Source organism: Schistocerca americana, chromosome 3, assembly GCF_021461395.2.
Source record: "Schistocerca americana isolate TAMUIC-IGC-003095 chromosome 3, iqSchAmer2.1, whole genome shotgun sequence".
In the NCBI taxonomy this organism is placed as follows: Eukaryota; Metazoa; Arthropoda; class Insecta; order Orthoptera; family Acrididae; genus Schistocerca; species Schistocerca americana.
In genome coordinates this window covers 902,941,625-902,963,444 of record NC_060121.1, presented here as the reverse complement: position 1 = coordinate 902,963,444, position 21,820 = coordinate 902,941,625, and the positions used below count along the sequence as shown (strand labels likewise).

Sequence of the window (21,820 nt, the reverse complement as noted above, 5' to 3'; positions counted from 1 at the left end):
TAAATGTCAACCTGCTGTTCATCACTACTAAGTTGTAATCTGACTCCATATCTGCTTCTGGGTACACCTTACAATCTAGTATCCGGTTTAGGTAGCTCTGCTAGACCATGATGTAATCTAACTGAATTCTTCAATATCTTCCGATCCGTTCCATCTTTAACTCCTCGTCTTGTGATTCTTGAACAGTTCATCCAGTGTTACAGCTGAAATTTGTTGCATTTTAGTCTTTCTCCCCTTTCATTCCTAGTACCAAGCTCATATTCTCGCGTAACCCTTTCATCTATTCCTTCTCCTACAACTGCGTTTCTGCGTTTCAACCCCTCATGACTATTGCATTTTCATCTGCTTTATGTACTGAACTGCCTTTTCAGTGTCTTCATATATTTTCTCTACCTCTTCATCTTCTGCTTGCGACGTCGGCATGTATATCTGAACCATCGTGTTTCTGTGCTGTCGAGACGGATGAGAACAACCCTATCACTGAACTATCTGAACTATTCTCAGTAACTCACTCTCTGCCCTACCTTCTTATTCATAACGAATCGTACTCCTGTTACAAAATTTGATGCTGCTATTGGTATTACCCTATATTCATCTGACCAGAAAACCTTTTCTTTCCATTTCACTCCACTAACCCCCATATACCTAGACAGAGCCTCACCATTCCCTTTTCGGATTTTCTACCTTCAACACTACTTTAGACTTCTGACATTAGACGCCCGACTCGTAGATTGTTACCCTTTGATCTTTGACAGCCCCTCTCGGAAATCGGAATGAGGACTGATCTGGAATCTTTGGCCAATGGAGAGGTGACCATGAGACTTCTTCATTTACAGGCCACATGTTCTTTGGATTAATGCCGTTGTTCCTGTTGCGTTCTGCATCCCACGCCGTCGATCATTGCTAACTCTTCCGCCCTTAGTGGCGCCCAAGGACAAGACTGACCCTGAACCCCTGGCCGCCCCTCCACCCTCTTTCACAAGGCTGAGGGTGCCTTCTTATGCCGAAAGTCTTCGACCACCATTGCTAATGATTTTTTTTCGAAATTTAAGCGGTGGCTTGCTTCGAACACGGGAAATGGTACGTTTTGATTATTGGACAAATACACATAATTATAGGCCTATGACGTTGACGTCAATCTGTTGTAAAATGATGGAACATATTTTATGCTAAGGAATTGTGAAGGTTTTGGGAGGTCCTGCAAACAGAAGTCTTGCGAAACTCAGCTCGCTCTGATCCACCGTGAAATCTATAGCGTTCTGGACAACAGCAATCAAGTTGATGCCCTGTTCCTTGACTTTAGGAAGGCATTTGACACAATCCCGCACTGCAGCTCAACGAAAAAAATACGACCTTACTGAGAATCGGACGAGTTTTGAGACTGGATACAAGACTTCCCTGCAAATAGTACTCAATACGCCTCTCTTAACGATAAATGTGAAGGTTACTGTGTCAGTGTATGTGAATTATGTAGTCTAATGCGTAAGAAGCTCTCTAAGACTATTCGCAGATGACGCGTTTGTCTTCAAGAAAGTGGAAAGATTTGCAGAGTGACCTGTAGCGGATTGATGAATGATGCAAGATCTGGCTGTTGACCCTGAATGTAAATAAAAGTAACATGTTGCGCACCCATAGGGAAATAAATCCACTGGTGTACTACTACACTATTGATGACAATCTGCTGGAAACAGTACCAACATAAAATATCTAGGAGTAACGGTCCAGAGCAACCTTAAGTAGAATGATCACATAAAACAAATACTAAGAAAAACAACTTCCAGACTGAGATTCAGAGGAAGAATCTTAAGTAAATGTAACTCATCCACGAAAGAATTGGCTTACAAGTCGCTTGTTCGATCGATTCTTGACTTTCGTTCATCAGTATCGAGTCCTTACCAAGTATAACTGACAGAAGAGAGAGAGAGAGAGAGAGAGAGAGAGAGAGAGAGAGAGAGAGAGAGTGATGGGGGGGGGGGGGGGGCTGGAGGTCCGACGAAGAGCGGCGCTGTTCGTGGAGGGTTCGTTTAGTCAGCACGAGAGCGCTACAAAGATGCTTAACAAAGTCCAATAGCAGACGTTACAATTTAGGCGTTGCGCTTCACGAAGAGGTTTGCTACTGAAATTTAGAGTGAAAACTTTCCGGGAAAAGCCACGAAAACACATTACTTCCTTCCACATTCATCTAACGAAATGACCACGACGAGAAAATTCGAGAAATTAGACCTAATACAGAGGCTTACCGACAATCTATTGTCCTACGAGCCATCCAGTAGTGGAACGGGGAAGGAGGGATCGGTTAGTGGTATGAGAAGTAGTTTCCACTCACACAGTTAGATGAGGTTTTTGGAGTGTCATGTTGCTGTAGATGACGGACCATTTAAGTTATTAAGACTCCATCGTGGAATGTAATTTCAATTAGGGGAGTCCCAATCTCGTATATAAAAGTTTTGTTGATAGCACAACTAGCTGTAAATTATTAGCTTGGTGCATAAGTTCGTAGCGTTTTTCCATAAGTTTAATAAACAGATACACATGACACAGATTTTAGTCATGAATTCTCCTTCACTATTTGCGAAGTTCCGTGAACGTTCCAGTAAATTTTTGATTCAGCGGCTATACGAATCACGAGGTTTTGATACCAAGAACTCGCTTAACCATGCTCGGAGCACATTTTCATTCGGAAATTAAGTTCCTTGAACATTTTTCGATACAGATTGGAAAAGGTGAAATTATGAAGGTGCAAGATCAGGTGAATAAAGTCGGTGTGTAATGTCTTCCCAACCCAACACCTGTGTCTGTTAAGTTCATACAGAATGGTTGCGGGTCCTCAGCTGTTGAATAAAAAATGTCAGATCCAAAACACCGTCAGACATCTATATTTCGAGTTTTATTTTATTTTTTAACTAGATTAGACGCTACCATCTTCAGGCCACCTGATCTACGTGTACAACGAATCCCTCCTCTTGTACAATCGAAATAGTGACCAGCATACATTCACTGGTATCTGTAAACTTCTTTCTAATAATTCGATCATTTCTATCATCAGTTGCAGCCTACGGATACCAGCGACTGTATGCGGCCAGTTTCTATTGTACAAGAAGTGGAATTCTCTACGTTGATCAAGGGGCCTGAATATGGAGTGTTGTAAAGCCAAAACAGGTAGTAAAATAAAATGAAACTGGGAATATAGGCTGAAGGTGCTTTTCATTTTACATCAAACTCCTGTATAACTTTTTTTTTCCAGTCTAGCAGAATGATGACGAGAGTTTGTAATGCCGGAAATGCATATCCTCCTATTTCCATCTATTGTACTATAAACCTTTTCCTTATTTTCTTACCTGAATATATGACATTTCTGTGTCTTTATATATTGTAAATGTTCTACTATTTGTATACATATATATATATATATATATTATGTACTTATGTCGATGTATAATTGGTTTCTTTTGTAAATATTTGTATTTTTACGCTGGGTCTGGCCTAGGGAAAACTACGCTACCTGACGATTACATCGATAGGTCGTGTGGAGAACCAAAGTGTTTAGGATCTTGGGTAGTGTTAACATACCGCGTGGTGCGCGGGCAGAGCGGAGTCTGGTTGGAGTAGGGCGGTGGAGCAGGTGTGTTGTGTAACGCTCCCGCGTGTTGCCGCGCTTTCGGTGTTTGGCAGCATGTAATTGCGCTCGACTTGCTATGACAGTTTCTGGCACAGTGTCGCGGACGGGAAACAATAGCTGGCACACATCAAGAGCCCGTTTTGCCTGGTAACCGTGTCGAGAAGAAGGCGCGCCAACATCCAGCGACGGCCGACATAAGTGATTGTCGCCACCTCCTCTATCGACGACTTAAAAATCAACCAACAAGGGAGACTGAAAGCACGTGAAGTTTTAGAACTGCATGGCAGACTTCAGCTTTTCAAACTGTTCCATTTGCCTCACAAAATTACAGCAAATTAGCATGAACCTTTATTGCTCATTGTCCCAATTGCATTACCAAGCACGGTCCCTTCCTTTCCGGAATGAACCCTAGTGTCATTGAGATTCAAACGACAGCATTAAAGTAATATCGTTCCATTTCACTGCTTTAATTTCAAAGTTCAGTTAAGGTATTCATAGCTGGCTACAATATTTAGATTACACAAGCACAAATTAAGAGTGCGAGTTTTGTTACCATATTTTAACTTACCTGTGCCTGCAGCTCAGCTTGGTTCGTACTAAATTTTACTATTGTTAATTGTTCAGAATCATTTAATTCAAGTTCAAAGTTAAATCTCTTATTTCTAAATTGCGTAGATTCAAATAGCTTTTGAAATGGTTGTTGAGGTAGCCCAAGACTAATCTTATTTTACTGAATTTCGTAGTGCTTCAGAAACGAAGGTCACTATTAAGTTCAGTCACTAAAGTAACTTTCCATTTTCCAGTTTCATTAATTCTTTTGCTAAATTAAGTCAGAGTGTAGCGAAATTTATTACTTCTCACAAACATTTCAGTTTTCACACAACACGTGTCAACCTTCAGTTGCCACGCCTTTAGTGCTAATTATATGTGCAATAACCTTTCTTTTTCAGTTATTATAGTAGTTGTCCATAGAACTGGCGACTGTAATTTTCTCCAAAACTCAAATATCTTATTAACGCCAGTTAATCGTTAACGTAACGACCGCACATTTACTTTCTTTATTAAATTTACCCCATTTCAAAATTAATTTCCACCAGTTTCATTTAGATTTTTCCTTTCATTTAGATTTAACCCTTTCCTCCCTCTTTACCGACAGATTAACTTCGGTGGCTATTGATTTTCCCAAATTTCCATTAGGTACACGCGGTTTATTTTTTCACTGTCATTAAGGTCGATAAGTGAGGGGGGAGGTTACAAGTTGTCGTTTAGTAGCAACACTTCACGCAGTCTTCCTGGTGGTTGTTTTTGTATTGTGTCTGCAAGACGATTCAGTTGCTGAGCATAAATGTCGGCACTAATATTTACACCTGGAGAAACAATTCGTGGAATACCATACCGTCGCTGCTCCACCAGAGGCATAACACTATATTTTGTGGATGGTCACAGGTCTTTGTACGGGGACTTGCTGCTTTTATTGGACGGAAGCACTCCTTTCTTTTCCTTATGTTAGCACAAAGATACCATTCTTCGTCCCCAGTAATAATACAGGATAGGAATGGTCGGTATTGTTCTCCAGCCAATTGATGATGAACTAGCAGAGATGCACAAATGGCCACCGACTGATGTTTGTAATTTTGGCTAGTGCCTGTTGTTCCATACACCCGATTTTTGAACCTTCCCCATTGCATTCAAATGTCACCCCATGATGGAATGGTCACATATCATCACATTTGCTGTTTCTCGGATACAATGATGTGGGTCATTTTGGATTAATGCGTTTCAAAGATCTTCAGCAACTAATGACAAAACTATCCTACTTATAAAAGAGAAAACTATTTTCTTGCCTTGCTCTGTCCCGTCCACAGCTGTGCTCACTATCTCCGAATGACAATATGTGAACTCAGTTAGCAACAATGACCAACAAATAAAAATTAACAATCCATTAATAACCCCATAGCAAACGAAAACGCAAAGCAATAACGCTCCGTCATATGCATGAAAGAAATACAAAGACCTGTGAGCTAGTGGCTGCGCTGAGAAGTTTAACAGTACAAAACTAGAGGTACGGAAGTAAATCAGTGGTTACTCCCAGAACTTGGCGCCAAGAGTTTCTTCACGTTCATCTATGGCAATAATTAGATAATTAACCCTGCATTTAGATCATTTACCTATTGTGCATGAGATTTTCGTCTCCGTCTTTTTTACTCTAGGAAACCAGTAAAGAAATTCGTTGGTGCATCTAACGCCAATTTTCTCGTATCATGTTCGCACCCTAGTCCCACTCCTGTCCGTTTGATTTACTTATTACAGGTTCCCCAACATGAATCTCTCCAAACCAAGCAGGATAGACACTTTTTTTTATTGATTTTCTCATTAACGTTCCCACTGATAGATGTTAAGACCGATAATATACAGTGATTCCATTAGGATAATCTTTCTGAAAACTCTGATTTGTTTACTACTACTAGCACAATGCCATTTTTAGACTGCTAGTCTGTTTTCAGTCGATACCGTTTACTGTTCTTACAAATCTTACGCTTTCAATTCTGAATTTCCTATTTTCATAATGACATATATTGCAACCTGTGATTTCAGAATAATCATACCGACTGAATCAATGCCTTCTTTCTCAGCTGTTGTTTCTCAGCTGATTTGGCTGCAACCAAGCTCAAAAATCTTCTGAAAGTCCATCCTCAACAACTACTTCACAAGCATCTCGCATAACTTCATTTGCTTTCATTACTGTGAATTTCTGATTGATTTCGTGAATTCCTCTCTCATGTACAGAAATCTTGTAATGCTCATAGTATTCACTCTTTTGTTAGGCACTGTTTCATGTGCTGCCATAACTGATCAGATGTGATATCAGTTCGTCGGGAGTTTAGTTTTGGTTTCCGCACACTACCACTGTATTTTCATTACTTTCGCTCCTAGTCTGTCAAAAATTCATCCGAATAATTTTGTGTAATGTCGAATATTCTATCGTCGTTCTGCCATCATTTGCTTGAAACGATCGCCCCTAAAAACCAAATTTATGGTTTAGCCCCTTCTACTCCATTGATGAATTTGTTAATAGAACCATCTGATTTGCATACGTTATGAACAGTATCAAATAACGAAAGCAGTAGTAAAACCTGACTTGTGTACAAATTCAGTACAGCAATGCGATCATTGTAAACAAGTGTTGTAAAACTACTTTTTCTGTCTGATGTTGCAATAGCCTAAAAATTGTCATATGCTCCTCAGTGTATTGAACATAAACATGTTTTGTAATAAGTTACTTCATCACTTTTAAAGCGAGAATATTTTTAAGATTTGTTGACATATTCCACATCTACGAGGCACAGTCCACTTGCGAATTATGGAAGATACATTAGCATATTTGTTTTTTGTTGTTGTAAAAATTAAGTGTGCATTCATGTTTTCCTGACATGTTCTACATACTGGAGGATCTTATCACTATGGATCTACTGGAACGTATAGTACATGTAATCTAATCTAGTCTTAACGTCCTGTCGATAAAAAGGTTTTTAGTGTGAGGAGAAGCTCGGATTTGGGAAGGTTGAGGAAGAAATTCGACTGTGTCGATTTCAAAATCATCATCAAAGTGATCACCTACAGTTATTTAGAGAAGAAAAACATCGCCTCCATTTTAATTGTTGTCTTAGTGCATTATATATTTTCCTTCATACTTTTCTCTACACCCCTAAATAATAATTTATATAAGTAGCTCTGACTGCCGGTTTCGTGCCAGTGTGTATAACTCTCATTTTGTAAGACGATAAGCTTGTTACATATTTTATTTTGTACTGATTGCGGCCGGCCAGAGTGGCCGAGCGGTTCTAGGCGCTTCAGTTTGGAACCGCGAGACCGCTATGGTCGCCGGTTCGAATCCTGCCTTGGGCATGGATGTGTGTGATGTCCTTAGGTTAGTTAGGTTTAAGTAGTTCTAAGTTCTAGGGGACTGATGACCTCAGAAGTTAAGTCCCATATTGCTCAGAGCCATTGTACTGATTGCTAGTGTGCAAGTGTGTATAACTCTCATTTTGTAAGACGATAAGCTTGTCACTTATTTTATTTTTGTACTGATTGCTAGTTCGATAAATCCTCCCAATAGTATAATGCCCTGCCACATCACTAGTTCATTTCCATGTAATATTGAATTACACTGACGGAAAAAAATCAGACGCCAAGAAAGAGTTGCGCGACATGAGCGAAAACTGGTACGCGCGTTTCTACATCTGAAAGATCACGTTTAATCAAATTTCGCGGTATTCGCATAAGAGTGGCGCCAGTACCACCGTTGTGAGGATGTAAATCAGGTTTGCTTTAAATACATGATGTCACCCAATCGTGAGCGTTAGTTACCTTTGAAGTCGGACGTGCTGAGTTGATATTAGTCAGGAATACCTTTAAGGTGACAAAGACGCTATTATTGACACCTCACTGAATTTTAAAGAGGTCGTGTAACAGGGCTGCGGGAAGTTGGATGTTCCTTCAGAGATACTGCAGAAAGGCTTATCAGGAAGGTAACCACTGTACGTGATTGCTGGCAGCGGTGCTCACAAGAATCTACGGTCACAAGAAGATTGAACTCGAGACGGCTACGTGGCGCTACCGAGAGGGACGACCATCGTGTTCGGTGTATGGATGTGTTTCGCATAACCGCATCTGCAGCAGCTGTTTCAGCAGCAGTTGGCACCACCGTCACAGAACTAATGGTTTAAAGTCGATTACTTCAAGCACAGCTCCGATCCAGACGCCGTGTAGCCTGCATTCCACTGGCCCAAAACCACCACCATTTGAGACTCCAGTGGTATCAAGCGAGAGCTCGTTGGAGGGCAGGGTAGAGGTCTGTTGTGTAATGATGAGGTGGTTCAACCTCGGTGCAAGAGATGGACGTGTGTTGGCTAGGAGGAGGCCAGGTGAACGTCTGCAACCAACTTGTCTGCCTGCGAGACACACTGGACCTACACCTAGAGCTATCGCCTAGGGTGCTATATCATATGACGGCAGCTTCAGTATCATATTTACCCCACGGACCCTGACTGCAAACTCGGATATCAGTCTGGTGATTCGTCCTGTGGTGCTGCCATTCTTGAGTAGTATTACAGGGGGCTTTCTCGAACGGCGTAACGCTCGCCCGTATACCGCTGATGTGTCCCAACATGCTATACAGAGGTTCAAGATTCCGTCCTAGCCTGCTCGAGCAGAGCGCTTCGTTACAGGATCATTTAGTAATCGCGAAAGCGTAACGAAGATGGTAGATAAACTACAGTGGAAGACTCTGCAGGAGAGACGCTCAGTAGCTCGGTACGGGCTTTTGTTGAAGTTTGGAGAACATACCTTCACCGAGGAGTCAAACAGTGTATCGTTCCCTCCTACGTATATCTTGCGAAGAGACCATGAGGATAAAATTAGAGAGATTAGAGCCCACACAGAGGCATACCAACAATCTTTATTTCCACGAATAATACGAGACTGGAATAGAAGGGAGAACCGATAGAGGTACTCAAGGTACCCTCCGCCACACACCGTCAGGTGGCTTGCGGAGTATGGTTGTACATATAGATGTAGATGTAGATCACCAGATTAACCGTCCTTGTATTGACCGACCAAATGCAACGTCACGGAACTCCATTTCACATAGTAACATCCGGTATCTGTACAACATGATGCATGCACGTATGCATTGTTGCATTCAACATTCTGGCGGTTACACCGGATACTAATGTACCATCATTTTACTTTTTCAAAGACCTATCTCGCGCTTACATTAAAATGTGAACTTACAACGTTAATCACTTAAATATGTTACCTAGACAAACAGATCACCGAAATTTTATTACTCTATATTAAGTTTTTTCTTGTTAGTGTACATTTTTTCTCTACACTCCTCAATAACATTTTATGTAATTATCTTTTCTAAAAAATTGCCACTTTTGTGCATGTAAGGTCCCGAGTTCAAGTTGGAAAGTTGCACAGGTCACACCAATATTCAAGAAAGTTAGTAGGAGTAATCCACTATATTACAGGTCCATATCGTTAACGTCGATATGCAGCAGGATTTTGGAACATATATTGTGTTCGAACATCATGAATTACCTCGAAGAAAACGGTCTATTGACACACGGTCAACATGGGTTTAGAAAACATCGTTCTTGTGAAACACAATTAGCTCTTTCTTTATTCACATGAAGTGTTGAGTGCTATTGACAAGGGATTTCGGATCGATTCCGCATTTATGGATTTCCGGTAGGCTTCTGACACTGTACCACACAACCGGCTCGTAGTGAAATTGCGTGCTTATGGAATATCGTCTCAGTTATGTGACTGGATATGTGATTTCCTTTCAGAGAGGTTACAGTTCATAGTAACTGACGGAAAGTCATCGAGTAAAACAGAAGTGATTTCTGGCGTTTCCCAAGGTAGTGTTATAGGCCCTTTGCTGTTCCTTATCTATATAAACGATTTGAGAGACCATCTGAGCAGCCGTCTTCGGTTGTTTGCAGATGACGCTGTCGTTTATCGACAAATAAAGTGATCAGAAGATCGAAACAAATTGCAAAACGATTTAGAAAAGATATCTGAATGGTGCTAAAACTGTCCGTCCTCTTTTAGAATACTGCTGCGCGGTGTGGGATCCTTACCTGGTAGGGTTGACGGAGTACATCGAAAGAGTTCAAAGACGGGTAACACGTTTTCTGTTATCACGAAATAGGGGAGAGAGTGTCACAGGATTTGTGTCACAGGATTTGATCTGGACATCATTAAAAGATAGGCGTTTTTCGTTGCGACGGAATCTTCTCACGAAATTCCGATCACCAACTTTCTCCTCCGAATGCGAAAATATTTTGTTGCCACCGACCTACATAGGGAGAAACGATCACCACGATAAAATAAGGTAAATCAGAGCTCGTACAGAAAGATATATGTGTTAATCTGCCAGGAAGTTTCATATCAGCGCACACTCCGCTGCAGAGTGAAAATCTCATTCTGGATATGTCAACATTATTTAATAAAGGTTAACATTATGCAACTGACATCAACTAAGTGTTTTTTTTTTTTTTTTTTTAAGGACTTGTAGTCCGGGGTGATATGTTACAATACAGCATCACCGGTCTATTGCGGTCTAACTGTGTTGGTGAGGCAGTAAATTTCCACAGGGCAGTGACTGCGTCACTGCAATTCACTTTGGAGGTGTGGCGGTGGAACTTGTAGTCCCGTACCACCCTCTCACGGTGATAGTACTACATGAGTCAGGCAGAAAAATTTTGCCCAACATGGGCTGGTGAAGGTGTGGCGGTGGGACTTGTAGACCCGTACCGGCGGTGATATGTCTGATCAACTAAGTAATCAAGTTTATTATATGAACTATGACTCACTATACCCAACTGCGAGTTTAACCCCTTTATAATCTGTTACTTATTTTATACCTTGTTTAATAAATTCTCACAATGTGAACTACTGACCGACTGTGTCACTAGTTTTTTTCTTTGTAATACTGAATATATTTCGTTTCAGCGTCGGTCTTGGACAACTTGTAATTTTAAAGTAGTGCAGTACTTGTTACCTTAATGTATATGGTCCAGGTTGTAGTTTACTGTCAACTTCCCTACTGTTAGTCGTCTAAACCTTCTTCAAATAACAGACGGGCCACTGAATTTCGTTTTTACTGAGCAATTTAAGAAAATACTTTCTAGTCTGATGCTAATTCGACGTTTGCATAGCGATCGTAACCGTTATCTTCCGCATCACCAGAACATGACATGCAAGAAACTTACCAAATTGTCGCAGTATTTCTGTGAAGCCATTAATACAAAGTAATTATCAGGGGTAGACAAGAGAAGTTTAACCAAAAACCGACATCGCCGGAAACCACTCGCAGACGCCTCGATCGTAAACACTGTCTCGCAGCCGCTGTACTTCGCCATTTGGCCTGAATCCAACAGCAGGCAACGACCGGACGCGGCTGGCGGAGATTGTTATGGGCAGCCTGTGGGAGTGCGACAACTTACCCGACGTTTATGAAGAAGCCGCCGTACAGCAGGAACGGAAAGATGGCCGGCGCGCCCATGGACATCGCGACTGCCGTGCTGGGGCTCAGGCAGGACAGCAGGTAGCCTGTGGAACAATGTAGATGCACTCTGTAGAACGGCACAGTGTAGGCAACGTCTCACAGCACGCTCGCACTGTTCGCTGGCGGTAGCTCTTCCTCACGGTATTTTTGCCAATTGGGCTCCCACACCCCCATTCTCTCTCCTGAATAGGCGCAAAATCATGTCGAATGCAAAATGTTGTACTGAATAATTAAAAATAATGTTAGCAGGAGAAGAAAACTTAGTGGGTGAGGGGGGAAAAAAGAAAAAATCACAAACCGTGTTCCAATAGGTTCAATTTTGGTTCCACTACTGTTCCTTATAACAAATGTTCAAATGTGTGTGAAATCCTAAGGGGCCAAACTGCTGAGGTCATCAGTCCCTAGTCTTACACACTACTTAAACGAACTTAACGCTAAGGACAACACTCACACCCATGCCTGAGGGAGGACTGTAACTTCCGTCTGGAAGGGCTGTTCCTTATACACAGTGTTTCAAAACTCAATGACAAAACTTCAGGAATGGATTCCCCATACAACGAGAAGAAAAAATGCTGTGTCAGCATGGGTCTGGGAATGCATAGCTACCGAGCTTTTCGAGTACGTCACTATTACACAACCTACGCTGACGACTATTGTTTGCCAGAGACAAGTCTACAAGTTACAAGCGTTGTACATGCAAACAAACTGGAAACAAATGTGATATGGCTCTGAATATCCTTCAGCATGCGCAGATGAGGTACAGTGATCCCCAGTTAAATACGCAGATGTCGGTGTATCTGTGTTTAGTGACTGTGGTCTGCAGTCTGCTCTGAGTCACACGTAAGTATTGGAAACGTTAAATGTACCGTAGCCATTAACAAAGGTCTGTAAAGGGTGATTTGTTATTGCCTATGGTCCTGGTTTTCAGACTAGAAATATGCACGAACCAAGAGCTCCCGAACGTATTTTTCATGTACGGTTTGGCGGATGGCAGTGCATTGGAAGTACATCGCGTGTGCCAGAAACGCTACATATTCCGCAGATTACCATACTAAAAGACATTTGTAGAAATTTTTATGTGAACATACGTGCTTCACATGTCCATCAGGTAGTGGCGGTCGGACAAAACGCACAATACCAGATAATTGCGAAACGTCTACTCAAAGCTGTGGACGAAAATCCTGGAATGAGCACAAGTTGGTTACACTTGAAGAGCACTGTGCCGCTCGTGACGATCTGGAGACGTTTTCACGAAAACATGCTGTATCCATACCATCTGCTGCGTGTACATGTCGTGTGTCATGCCGATTAATCTCCACGAGTAACGTTCTGCCAGTGGTTTCTGCAACAGTGTGTTAGAATGCCCTTCTTGGCAGCTGTTGTTTTATTCACAGAAGATACGACAGTCACGAGGGACGGAATGCAGAATTTACTTAACTAGCACTTGTGAGCGGACTCGATGCGCCATTCAACCGTCCAACTGTCCAGAGGTTCTCCATTGACAACTGTGCAGCAGTTGTTGTCGACTCTTCATTCTAACCCTACGTCCTTCCATGGAGACGTAGTGGGCAGAACTACATACACTTCTTTGCTTACTGCATTGCCTGAGTGCTTAGAAGAATGTTATTTGCGTTCCGACGACAACTGTAATTCAAGCACGATGAAGCTCCCGCACATTTCAGTCTGTCTGACCAGTGGCACACCAACGCACATTTTCCCAAGTGGTAGGATGGTTTTGATGGACTGATTACTTGACCACCCCGTTCGCCTCTCTTAAATCTCCCGGACTTTCACTTGTTGGGACACGTAAAGACTCGTGTAGTCGATTGCTGTTGTGGACGGATCTACTCTACACGTAGGCGTTGTGACAACCTTTCAGGCAGTACCACTGCACGAGACGTTCTGATCATGTGTGGAATTCAGTGAGGCGATGGATGGAGGCCTCTCTTCAGGCAGGAGGAGGACACTTTGAACATTTCCTCTGGCACATACCGGTATGCAGGTCGTAAAAGCTGGCGCTACAGACGTACAATGAAGTTAGTAGGAACAAAAGGTCGAATAACACTATAATGATACAATTCGGGACCCATGTTGGCGTAGCCTATTTTTTCTTCTTGTTATATGGGGAATTCATTCCTGAAGTTTTGCTGTCGAGTACAGAAACAGTCTGTATATATGAATGAGCTTCCACGTACCACTCACCAAAAAAGATTTGGTACTTTTTGCAGTCGACACTAGTGTTATAATAAATCCCATTAGAGCGAATGTAGCAAAAATACATGTTAATGATAATTTTCAAAGATTTATTAGAGGATGTTCTAAAAGTAGATTTCCTATTTCTTTTGAGAAAACAGACTTCACTCCGTTCTGTACAACAAATATAGTTATACCTCTAACTGATGTAGCACATGAAAAGGAGACAATAAAAATTTTAGGACGTACATATTGATGAAAACCTGAAAACGGAAGGAAAATATTACTGACCTTCTCTAACAGTTATGTTCAACTAATTTTGCTTTTAATAAGATTGTTAGTTCTGGAAACAAACGAGTCAGTCTCCTTATATATTTTGAATATTTCTACTCAAAAACATATTACGGAATAATTTCCTGGGATAATTCATCAATTAGACAGGGGAAACAGATTTGCAAAAAAGCGAACAACAAGAATGATTTATGATGTTCACCCATGATAATGTTGATAATCAGTACGTTAGAAGAAAGAAATGACCTTTATTATCCAATATTAAAGCTGTCAGTAGCTCAGAAATGAGCTGAATATGATTGAACAAAAATTTTGATGATTTGCCCAATAAGACAAAAGATCTAACAGGTAGCAAAGCAGGTACAAAATCTAACCTAAAAAGTATCTACAGGATACCTCATATTCCACAGAAGAATTTTTATTTAGAAACTCGTAGCCCAAAACGCTCAGTTTTAAATGCAGATACATACTGTAAGAAGGACTGAACAATAATGTGTTAATTAATGTAATAACTAATCACTTAAACAGATTCTGTGAATTGAATCGTTCTACACCATTTCAGTAATAATACAGATCAAATGATGAATCAACACACAAAAAATTAACTATCTAACTAACTGCCGACAATGTATGACTTTATTCTGTTAACATACACTCAATATTTTTCTTAAAAAAAAAAAAAGGAAAACGTCACACCACTAAGGAACTATGCGATTGGGATGTAAATTCGAGGAGGAGATGTACATTTACAGACAAAGAATGACTACAGTTTCAGAACAATTGGATGATTTATCCAAGAGAAAGATCTTCAGTAACGCGTTGGTCCACTTCTGACCCTTATGCTAGCTATTATTCGGCTTTGCATTGAGTAACAGAGTTGTTGAGGGATATCGTGAGAAATTCTGTCCAGTTACAACGTTAGATCTTCAAAATCCCGACCTCGTGGGTGGGCTCTGTCCATAATGCTCCAAAATTTCTAAATTGGTAAAAGTATACATTGAAGAAGCTATAACTGAAATAAAAGAAAGGATAAGGAGTGGAATTAAAATTCACGGTGAAGGGATATCGATAGTAAGATACATTGGTGACATTGCTATACCTACTTAAAGTGAAGAAGAATTACAGGATGTGTTGAATGGAATGAGCACTATATGAGTACAGAATATGAACTAAGTGCAAACTGAAGAAAGACAAAAGTAATACTAAGTAGCAGAAATGAGAACAGTGAGGAACTTAACATCAGGATTAGTGATCACGATGTATATGAAGTTAAGGAATTCTACTACCTAGGCAGCAAAATAACACATGACGGGCAGAGAAAAGAGGACCTAAAAAGCTGGCTAGCACTTGGCCAAGAGAAGTCTACTAGTATGAAACATAGGCCTTAATTTGAGGAAGAGATTTCTGAAAATGTAAGTCGTGAGCACAGTGTTGTATGGTAGTAAAACATCAACTGTGGGTAAACCGGAACAACAGAGAATCGAAGCATTTGAGATGTGGTGCTACAGAAGAATGTTGAAAATTAGGTGGACTGATAAAGTTTCGGAGGTTCTCTGGAGCGGCGAGGAAAGGAAAGAACGGAAAAGTCTGACGACGAGAAGAAAAAGATGGCTCTGAGCACCTGCTGTGGTCATCAGTCCCCTAGAACTTATAACTACTTAAACCTAACTAACCTAAAGACATCACACACATCCATGCCCGGGTCAAGATTCGAGCCTGCGACCGTAGCGGCAGCTCTGTTCCAGACTGTAGCCCCTAGAACCGCTCGGCCACTCCGGCCGGCGACAACAAGAAGAGATAAAATGGAATGACATCTACGAGTATTAAGACACCATGGAATAATGTCCACGGTACTAGAGGAAGCTTTAGAGGGTAAAAACTTAAGAGGAAGACAGAGATTGGAATACATCCAACAATAGCTGAATATTTCTGAAAATGAGTTCCAAAGTCCTGTTGAGTCCAAACCACTTCTAGCTGCTCCACTATGCCCAACACAATGTTGGGAGGTATCCCATGACTTGTGTCACCTCAGTGTAACGTCATAACGTGGAAGGAAGTTAATGAGAACAACATAACTCCGCAAAGCACTGTCTCGACGTCAGCGGAGAACCCAGAAACGTCTACCCTTCTATACGAAATGTAAGCAAACACATAGCTTGGATCCGCTATTGTGCCACGTTTCCACCGTATAGGCCCGAAGACATCCAATGCTGTATTAAACGGGCCGGTTCCGCGATAGATACAGTTTGCATTCAACGCGCAGTATGTAAGTATTGTGTCGCTTTATAGCTTGAATCAGTTCAAATGGTTCAAATGGCTCTGAGTACTATGGGACTCAACTGCTGAGGTCATTAGTCCCCTAGAACTTAGAACCACTTAAACCTAACTAACCTAAGGACATCACAAACATCCATGCCCGAGGCAGGATTCGAACCTGCGACCGTAGCGGTCGCTTGAATCAGTTATCAGCGTAAATATTTTAAACACTTGATATGACAGCCATAATAGTGAGCGAGGGAACCCTACGTGAGTTACGTGGTATCTTGCATTTGGTACAGTGATGACAGATTTTCGCAGGGTTCTTTTCCTGAGCCTAAGGCAGCGTTTTCCGGTGGTCTTATCTTGCTGCTATTTCATCTGGTTACACACTCGTTTTATCACGGAAGTCCTCTTGAAAAGCTAATTTCCGTGCCAAAAGAAAACCGCATATTTCGCTTAAAGAACTTCGCTGTCGTAATGTGTCAGGATATTCTAAGTGAAAATTGCATGATTATCTGCAAATACGTCATCTTTGATGTTTTGGGTGACCTGACTTAACTGACTCACTCTATATAATTATAATAAACGTGAACTTTTTTCGAGTAAATATGCACTGCTCTTAGTTCCTGTTTCCGGCAGCTGGTTGTTAAAAACATATTCGTGTGCAAAGAAATTACAGACCACTTGGTTTGTGGTGAATTATGCATTCTATAAAAAAAAAAAAAAAAAAAAGGAAGTGGCAGAAGCGAGAAAGTTACACTCCATTGCCAAGGAATAGATGGCAAATGTCATAAATTTGGTAAAACATTTTCAGTATAATTACTTAAGTGAGTAGACCTGTGTTAGAGGTAAACTGGTAACGTAAACATGTTCCACAATTTCGTTATTCCCTCCAATACTAACGCAAATATTTTCCTAGCCTTCTTGCTTTTACTGAATGTAGAAATGAGTCTAAGGATTCTGCCTAGTATAACAGGCTCGCTGATTTTCCCACTCCTAAATTTCACAGAATATAAACAATGTTTTTCACATTAAAGCTACAGGAGTGTGTGGAACCTAGCATTAGGTGACCTGTAGCAGCTCCGTGAACCGACTCTTCACCTCATCTGGTGCCTACGGTTTAGTGATGACAGTATAGTCCGATCACTGGAATTAAATGATTTATTGCAGTCTTGGCGGCTCTTTACTGTTAAAAAAGCTAGAAACTTTCATATGAGTATCTCGGTTGGCTGTTTAGTGTTACTGAAGGCTACCAAACCGGACGAATGAGTTGCGAGTGCGCCGTGGTTCATAAGCGGAATATACAGTACAATGTCGGTTGGAATTTACTGTGTTAACCGTATACGTATCTGAAAATTGAGGAACATAATCCTAGAGATTCAATCGATGGAACTAAACGCTACTGATAAGCTTTATCACGGGTATAAATGCAGATATATCTATTGGAGACTGTGTACGGTGTACGAGGTGACAACATTACGTCAGTATACAAAGTGGTTCATTGATAGTAACTGGGCCAAATATCTCACGAAATATGCATCAAACGAAAAAACTACAAAGAACGAAACTCGTCTAGGTTGATGGGGGAAACCAGATGGCGCTATGGTTGGCCCGCTAGATGGCACTGCCATAGGTCAAACGGATATCAACTGTTTTTTTTTTAAATATGAACCCCCATTTTTTGTTACATATTCGTGTAGTACATAAAGAAATATGAATGTTTTAGTTGGATTAGTTTTTTTGCTTTGAGACAGATGGCGCTGTGATAGTCACAAACGTATAAGTACGTGGTACCCACGTAATATTCCGCCAGTGCGGACGGTATTTGCTTCGTGATACATTACCCGTGTTCAAATGGACCGTTTAGCAATTGCGGAAAAGGTCGATATCGTGTTGATGTATGGCTATTGTGATCAAAATGCCGAACGGGCATGTGCTATGTATGCTGCTCGGTAACCTGGACGACATCGTCCAAGTGTCCGGATCGTTCGCCGGATAGTTACGTTATTTAAGGAAACAGGAAGTGTTCAGCCACATGTGAAACGTCAACCACGACCTGCAACAAATGATGAAACCCAAGTAGGTGTCTTAGCTGCTGTACCGGCTAATCCGCACATCAGTAGCAGACAAATTGCGCGAGAATCGTGAAGGTGTTGAGAATGCTACATCAACATCGATTGAACCCGTATCATATTTCTATGCACCAAGAATTGCATGGCGATGAGCATGGCGACGTCTTTGAACGTCGTGTACAGTTCTGCCACTGGGCACAAGAGAAATTACGGGACGATGACAGATTTTTGCACGCGTTCTAATTAGCGAAGAAGCGTCATTCACCAATAGCGTAACGTAAACCTACATAATATGCACTACTGGGCAACGGAAAATCCACGATGGCTGCGACAAGTTAAACATCAGCGACCTTGGCGGGTTAACGTGTGGTGCGGCATTATGGGAGGAAGGATAATTGGCCTCCATCTTATCCACGGCAGTGTAAAAGGTACAATGTATGCTGATTTCCTACGTAATGCAAACGGTGAAAAACTAGAAGAGTTTATTATGGCATCGCAACTTGTGGTTGCCAACAGGCCTGGCAATCCTCCTACCTACGCTGCAGGAGGAGGACGAGGAACAAATATAGACGTTACTCTGGTAACACCAAACACAGCACATATCATTCAGCACTAGAGGGTTATAGGAAACGTCACCACAAGCGACCACAATTTAATAACTTTCACTTTAGGCGAAAGAGAGTGCCGCTGGGCCGTAGGGTGGGAGGTACAAATAAATTACAAAAGAACTGACTGGGAACGCCTAGCAAGGGAGTGCAACATTCCTCCATTACCGGAAGGTGACATGCATCAGGACATAGACGTGGACGAGAGAACGGAGGAACTGGTGAGTGCAGTGACCAGAGCGGTGAGGGCTGCTGTACCAACTAGGAGGAAGGCCATGGCGGTCTCTCCGTCACCATGGTCTGCCGAACTAGGAGAACTGCGTCAATCTGTCAGAAGGCTGAGAAGGCTCTACCAGCGCAGTGTCGTCTGGCAGGAACGACAAAGGTGGTAGTTGCAATATAGAGAGGCAAAGCAGAGGTTCCAAAAAAGAACTGCGAGAGGTGAGGACGCGACGTTGGGTAAACTACGTGCTAAACCAGCTAGTCATGGACCCATGGGAGCTTCCCTATAAGCTGGTAAGAGAGAAAATTCGCTCTCCTATGGAGTTATCGACAGTTGGGCACGGGGACAGGATGACGGAGTCTTGGCAGGAGACGGCGGAGGTCCTCCTCCGGTCCCTGCTGCCTGACGGCAATGTGGATGGGGAGACTGAAGGGCAACAGCAACTGCGAAATGAAGATCAAGAAATATGCAACAATGAGACGGCTGTCTACCCCTTCTCTGAGGAGGAGGTGGCAGCCCATATAAGATCGTTACAAAGAGGGAAAACACCTGGGCCAGACGGCATTGTGGCGAAGGTGGTGCAGTTCCTGGCCCCCCAGCTGACTGCGCCACTTACTCATCTTTACAATGAATTCCTCAGGCAAAGGAAGTTTCCGAGGAAATGGAAAACAGCAAATGTAGTCATAATAAAGAAAGGACCTGCAGAAGTAATGTCATACAGCCGAATTGCTTCTTAGATCTGTTCGGAAAGATACTGGAGAAATTGCTAGCTGACAGATTGGCGGCACACCGAGTGTTGTACGGGATGAGCAGCAGACAGTTCGGCTTCAGGCCAGGGCGATCGGCATCTGATGCAATCGCCCTGGCGGCCGAGGTCTGTGGCTCGACCCTGCGTAAGTACGTGGTTGGCATCATGGTGGATATCAGTGGCGCCTTCGACAACCTGTGGTCGCCTTCGCTCTTCTCCTGCTTGCGGGAAAAAGAGTGTCGAGGGCCGCTATTCGGTTGTCTGAGGAGCTATTGTAAGGATCGGGAGGTCTGGCTATCATCCCCTATCGAGAGACTTGGGAAAGCAATCACTAAAGGATTCTCCCAAGGATCCGTTTCAGGACCCCTCTTCTGGGACATCCACATGGAGCCATTTACTAGACAGCTTACAAAAAAGCGAAGAAGTGCTAGAGGTGATAGCCTGTTGGTCTGCGGCAGTAGCCGGGAAGACATAGGACCGAAAATTGAGAGAGCCGTAGAGAAACTCCAACAATGGTGTCACATGACCAAGATGACAATCTCACCCAGCAAATCCACATACCTGCTGTTAATAGGACATCTAATCAGAAATCCTACTGTCAGAATTAATGGCTGACCAGTTCTCCGGTGACGTGAGACATTCTACCTAGGAGTCATCACCACACCTTATTAAACTTTACCATAATAGCATCCTAACCTCAACAGTGGGTTACAGCTCGGGAGTCTGGGCGCACTGGCTCACGAGGATTGTGCCCGCCATGACAGTGAGAAAGGTCCAGAGAAGTATGATATTGAGATCTGTGGGGACCTACAGAACATCTCCAGGGAGGGGGGGCTATTAGTCATAATGGGGCTCTGCCCTCTGGACATCAAAATAAGGGAACAAGCGGCTTCGTGCTGGGCAAAAAAGTGAAATTAAGAGATTGTAGACATCATGGGTGTTAGGGTGGAGGACAAAAGGTAAATAAGGACAAGAGGGGAGGAACTTTGGCAGGAGACTTGGGAGGTAGAAGAAACTGGACGTAGAACTTTCCAGTTCATACCAGATGTGAGAGAGCGCTTGGACATGAAATATTTTGAGCCTACACGAGGACTGATCCATTTTCCCACTGTCCATGGACCATACCCGACATACTTATGTCGATTTTGGAAGAGGGCTACACCAGCGTGTGACTGTGGCGTGTCGGAGGGTACTCCCGACCATGTAGTTTACGAGTGCCCCCCTCTTCAATGATGTTGCGACTACATTTCGACACAGACTTCCAAACCACGACACATATCAACTGCTTGGACGTGAGCACACTTTCCAAATGCTAAACAGATTGGCCAACGAGGTATCACGGAAAGTTTTAACAGAATAGTTGAGGGACATAAACTAAATAACTTAGACAACCAACACTGATTGCGTCCTATTCCCATACCGCCTGTGCGTGGACTGACCGACTTTCCATCATAGTTGGAATCCGCCAAGTGCAGGATTAAGGGAAGTGAGGTCAATGCTACAGATAAGGACATGCACCGGAAATGACGTAGGATAAGTTAGTTTGTAGGACTTAGTTTAGGAAAATTATGCTAGGGAACTGTAGCGAATCAACATCGTGGCCTGCCCTGTGCCAGGGGCACGCTCTTCGGGTTTAGCTCGATGAGCAGGGCTATCAAAAGTATGTTTATATCTCTCACTGGCACACATGTGACGCTGCAGGCGATAGTAACTAGTTACAAGAAATAGAT

The 21,820-nt window shown here is 42.3% G+C and overlaps 1 protein-coding gene across 1 annotated transcript in view; it reads right to left on the bottom strand.

Moving 5' to 3' along the window:
* Positions 1-21,820, bottom strand: part of LOC124606489 (protein white-like) — a 305,924-nt gene that overhangs the window by 31,846 nt on the left and 252,258 nt on the right. Inside the window, exon 10 of the mRNA XM_047138470.1 lies at positions 11,638-11,743. Coding sequence (XP_046994426.1) covers positions 11,638-11,743 — 106 coding nt within the window. The remainder of the gene's footprint in view (positions 1-11,637; positions 11,744-21,820) is intronic.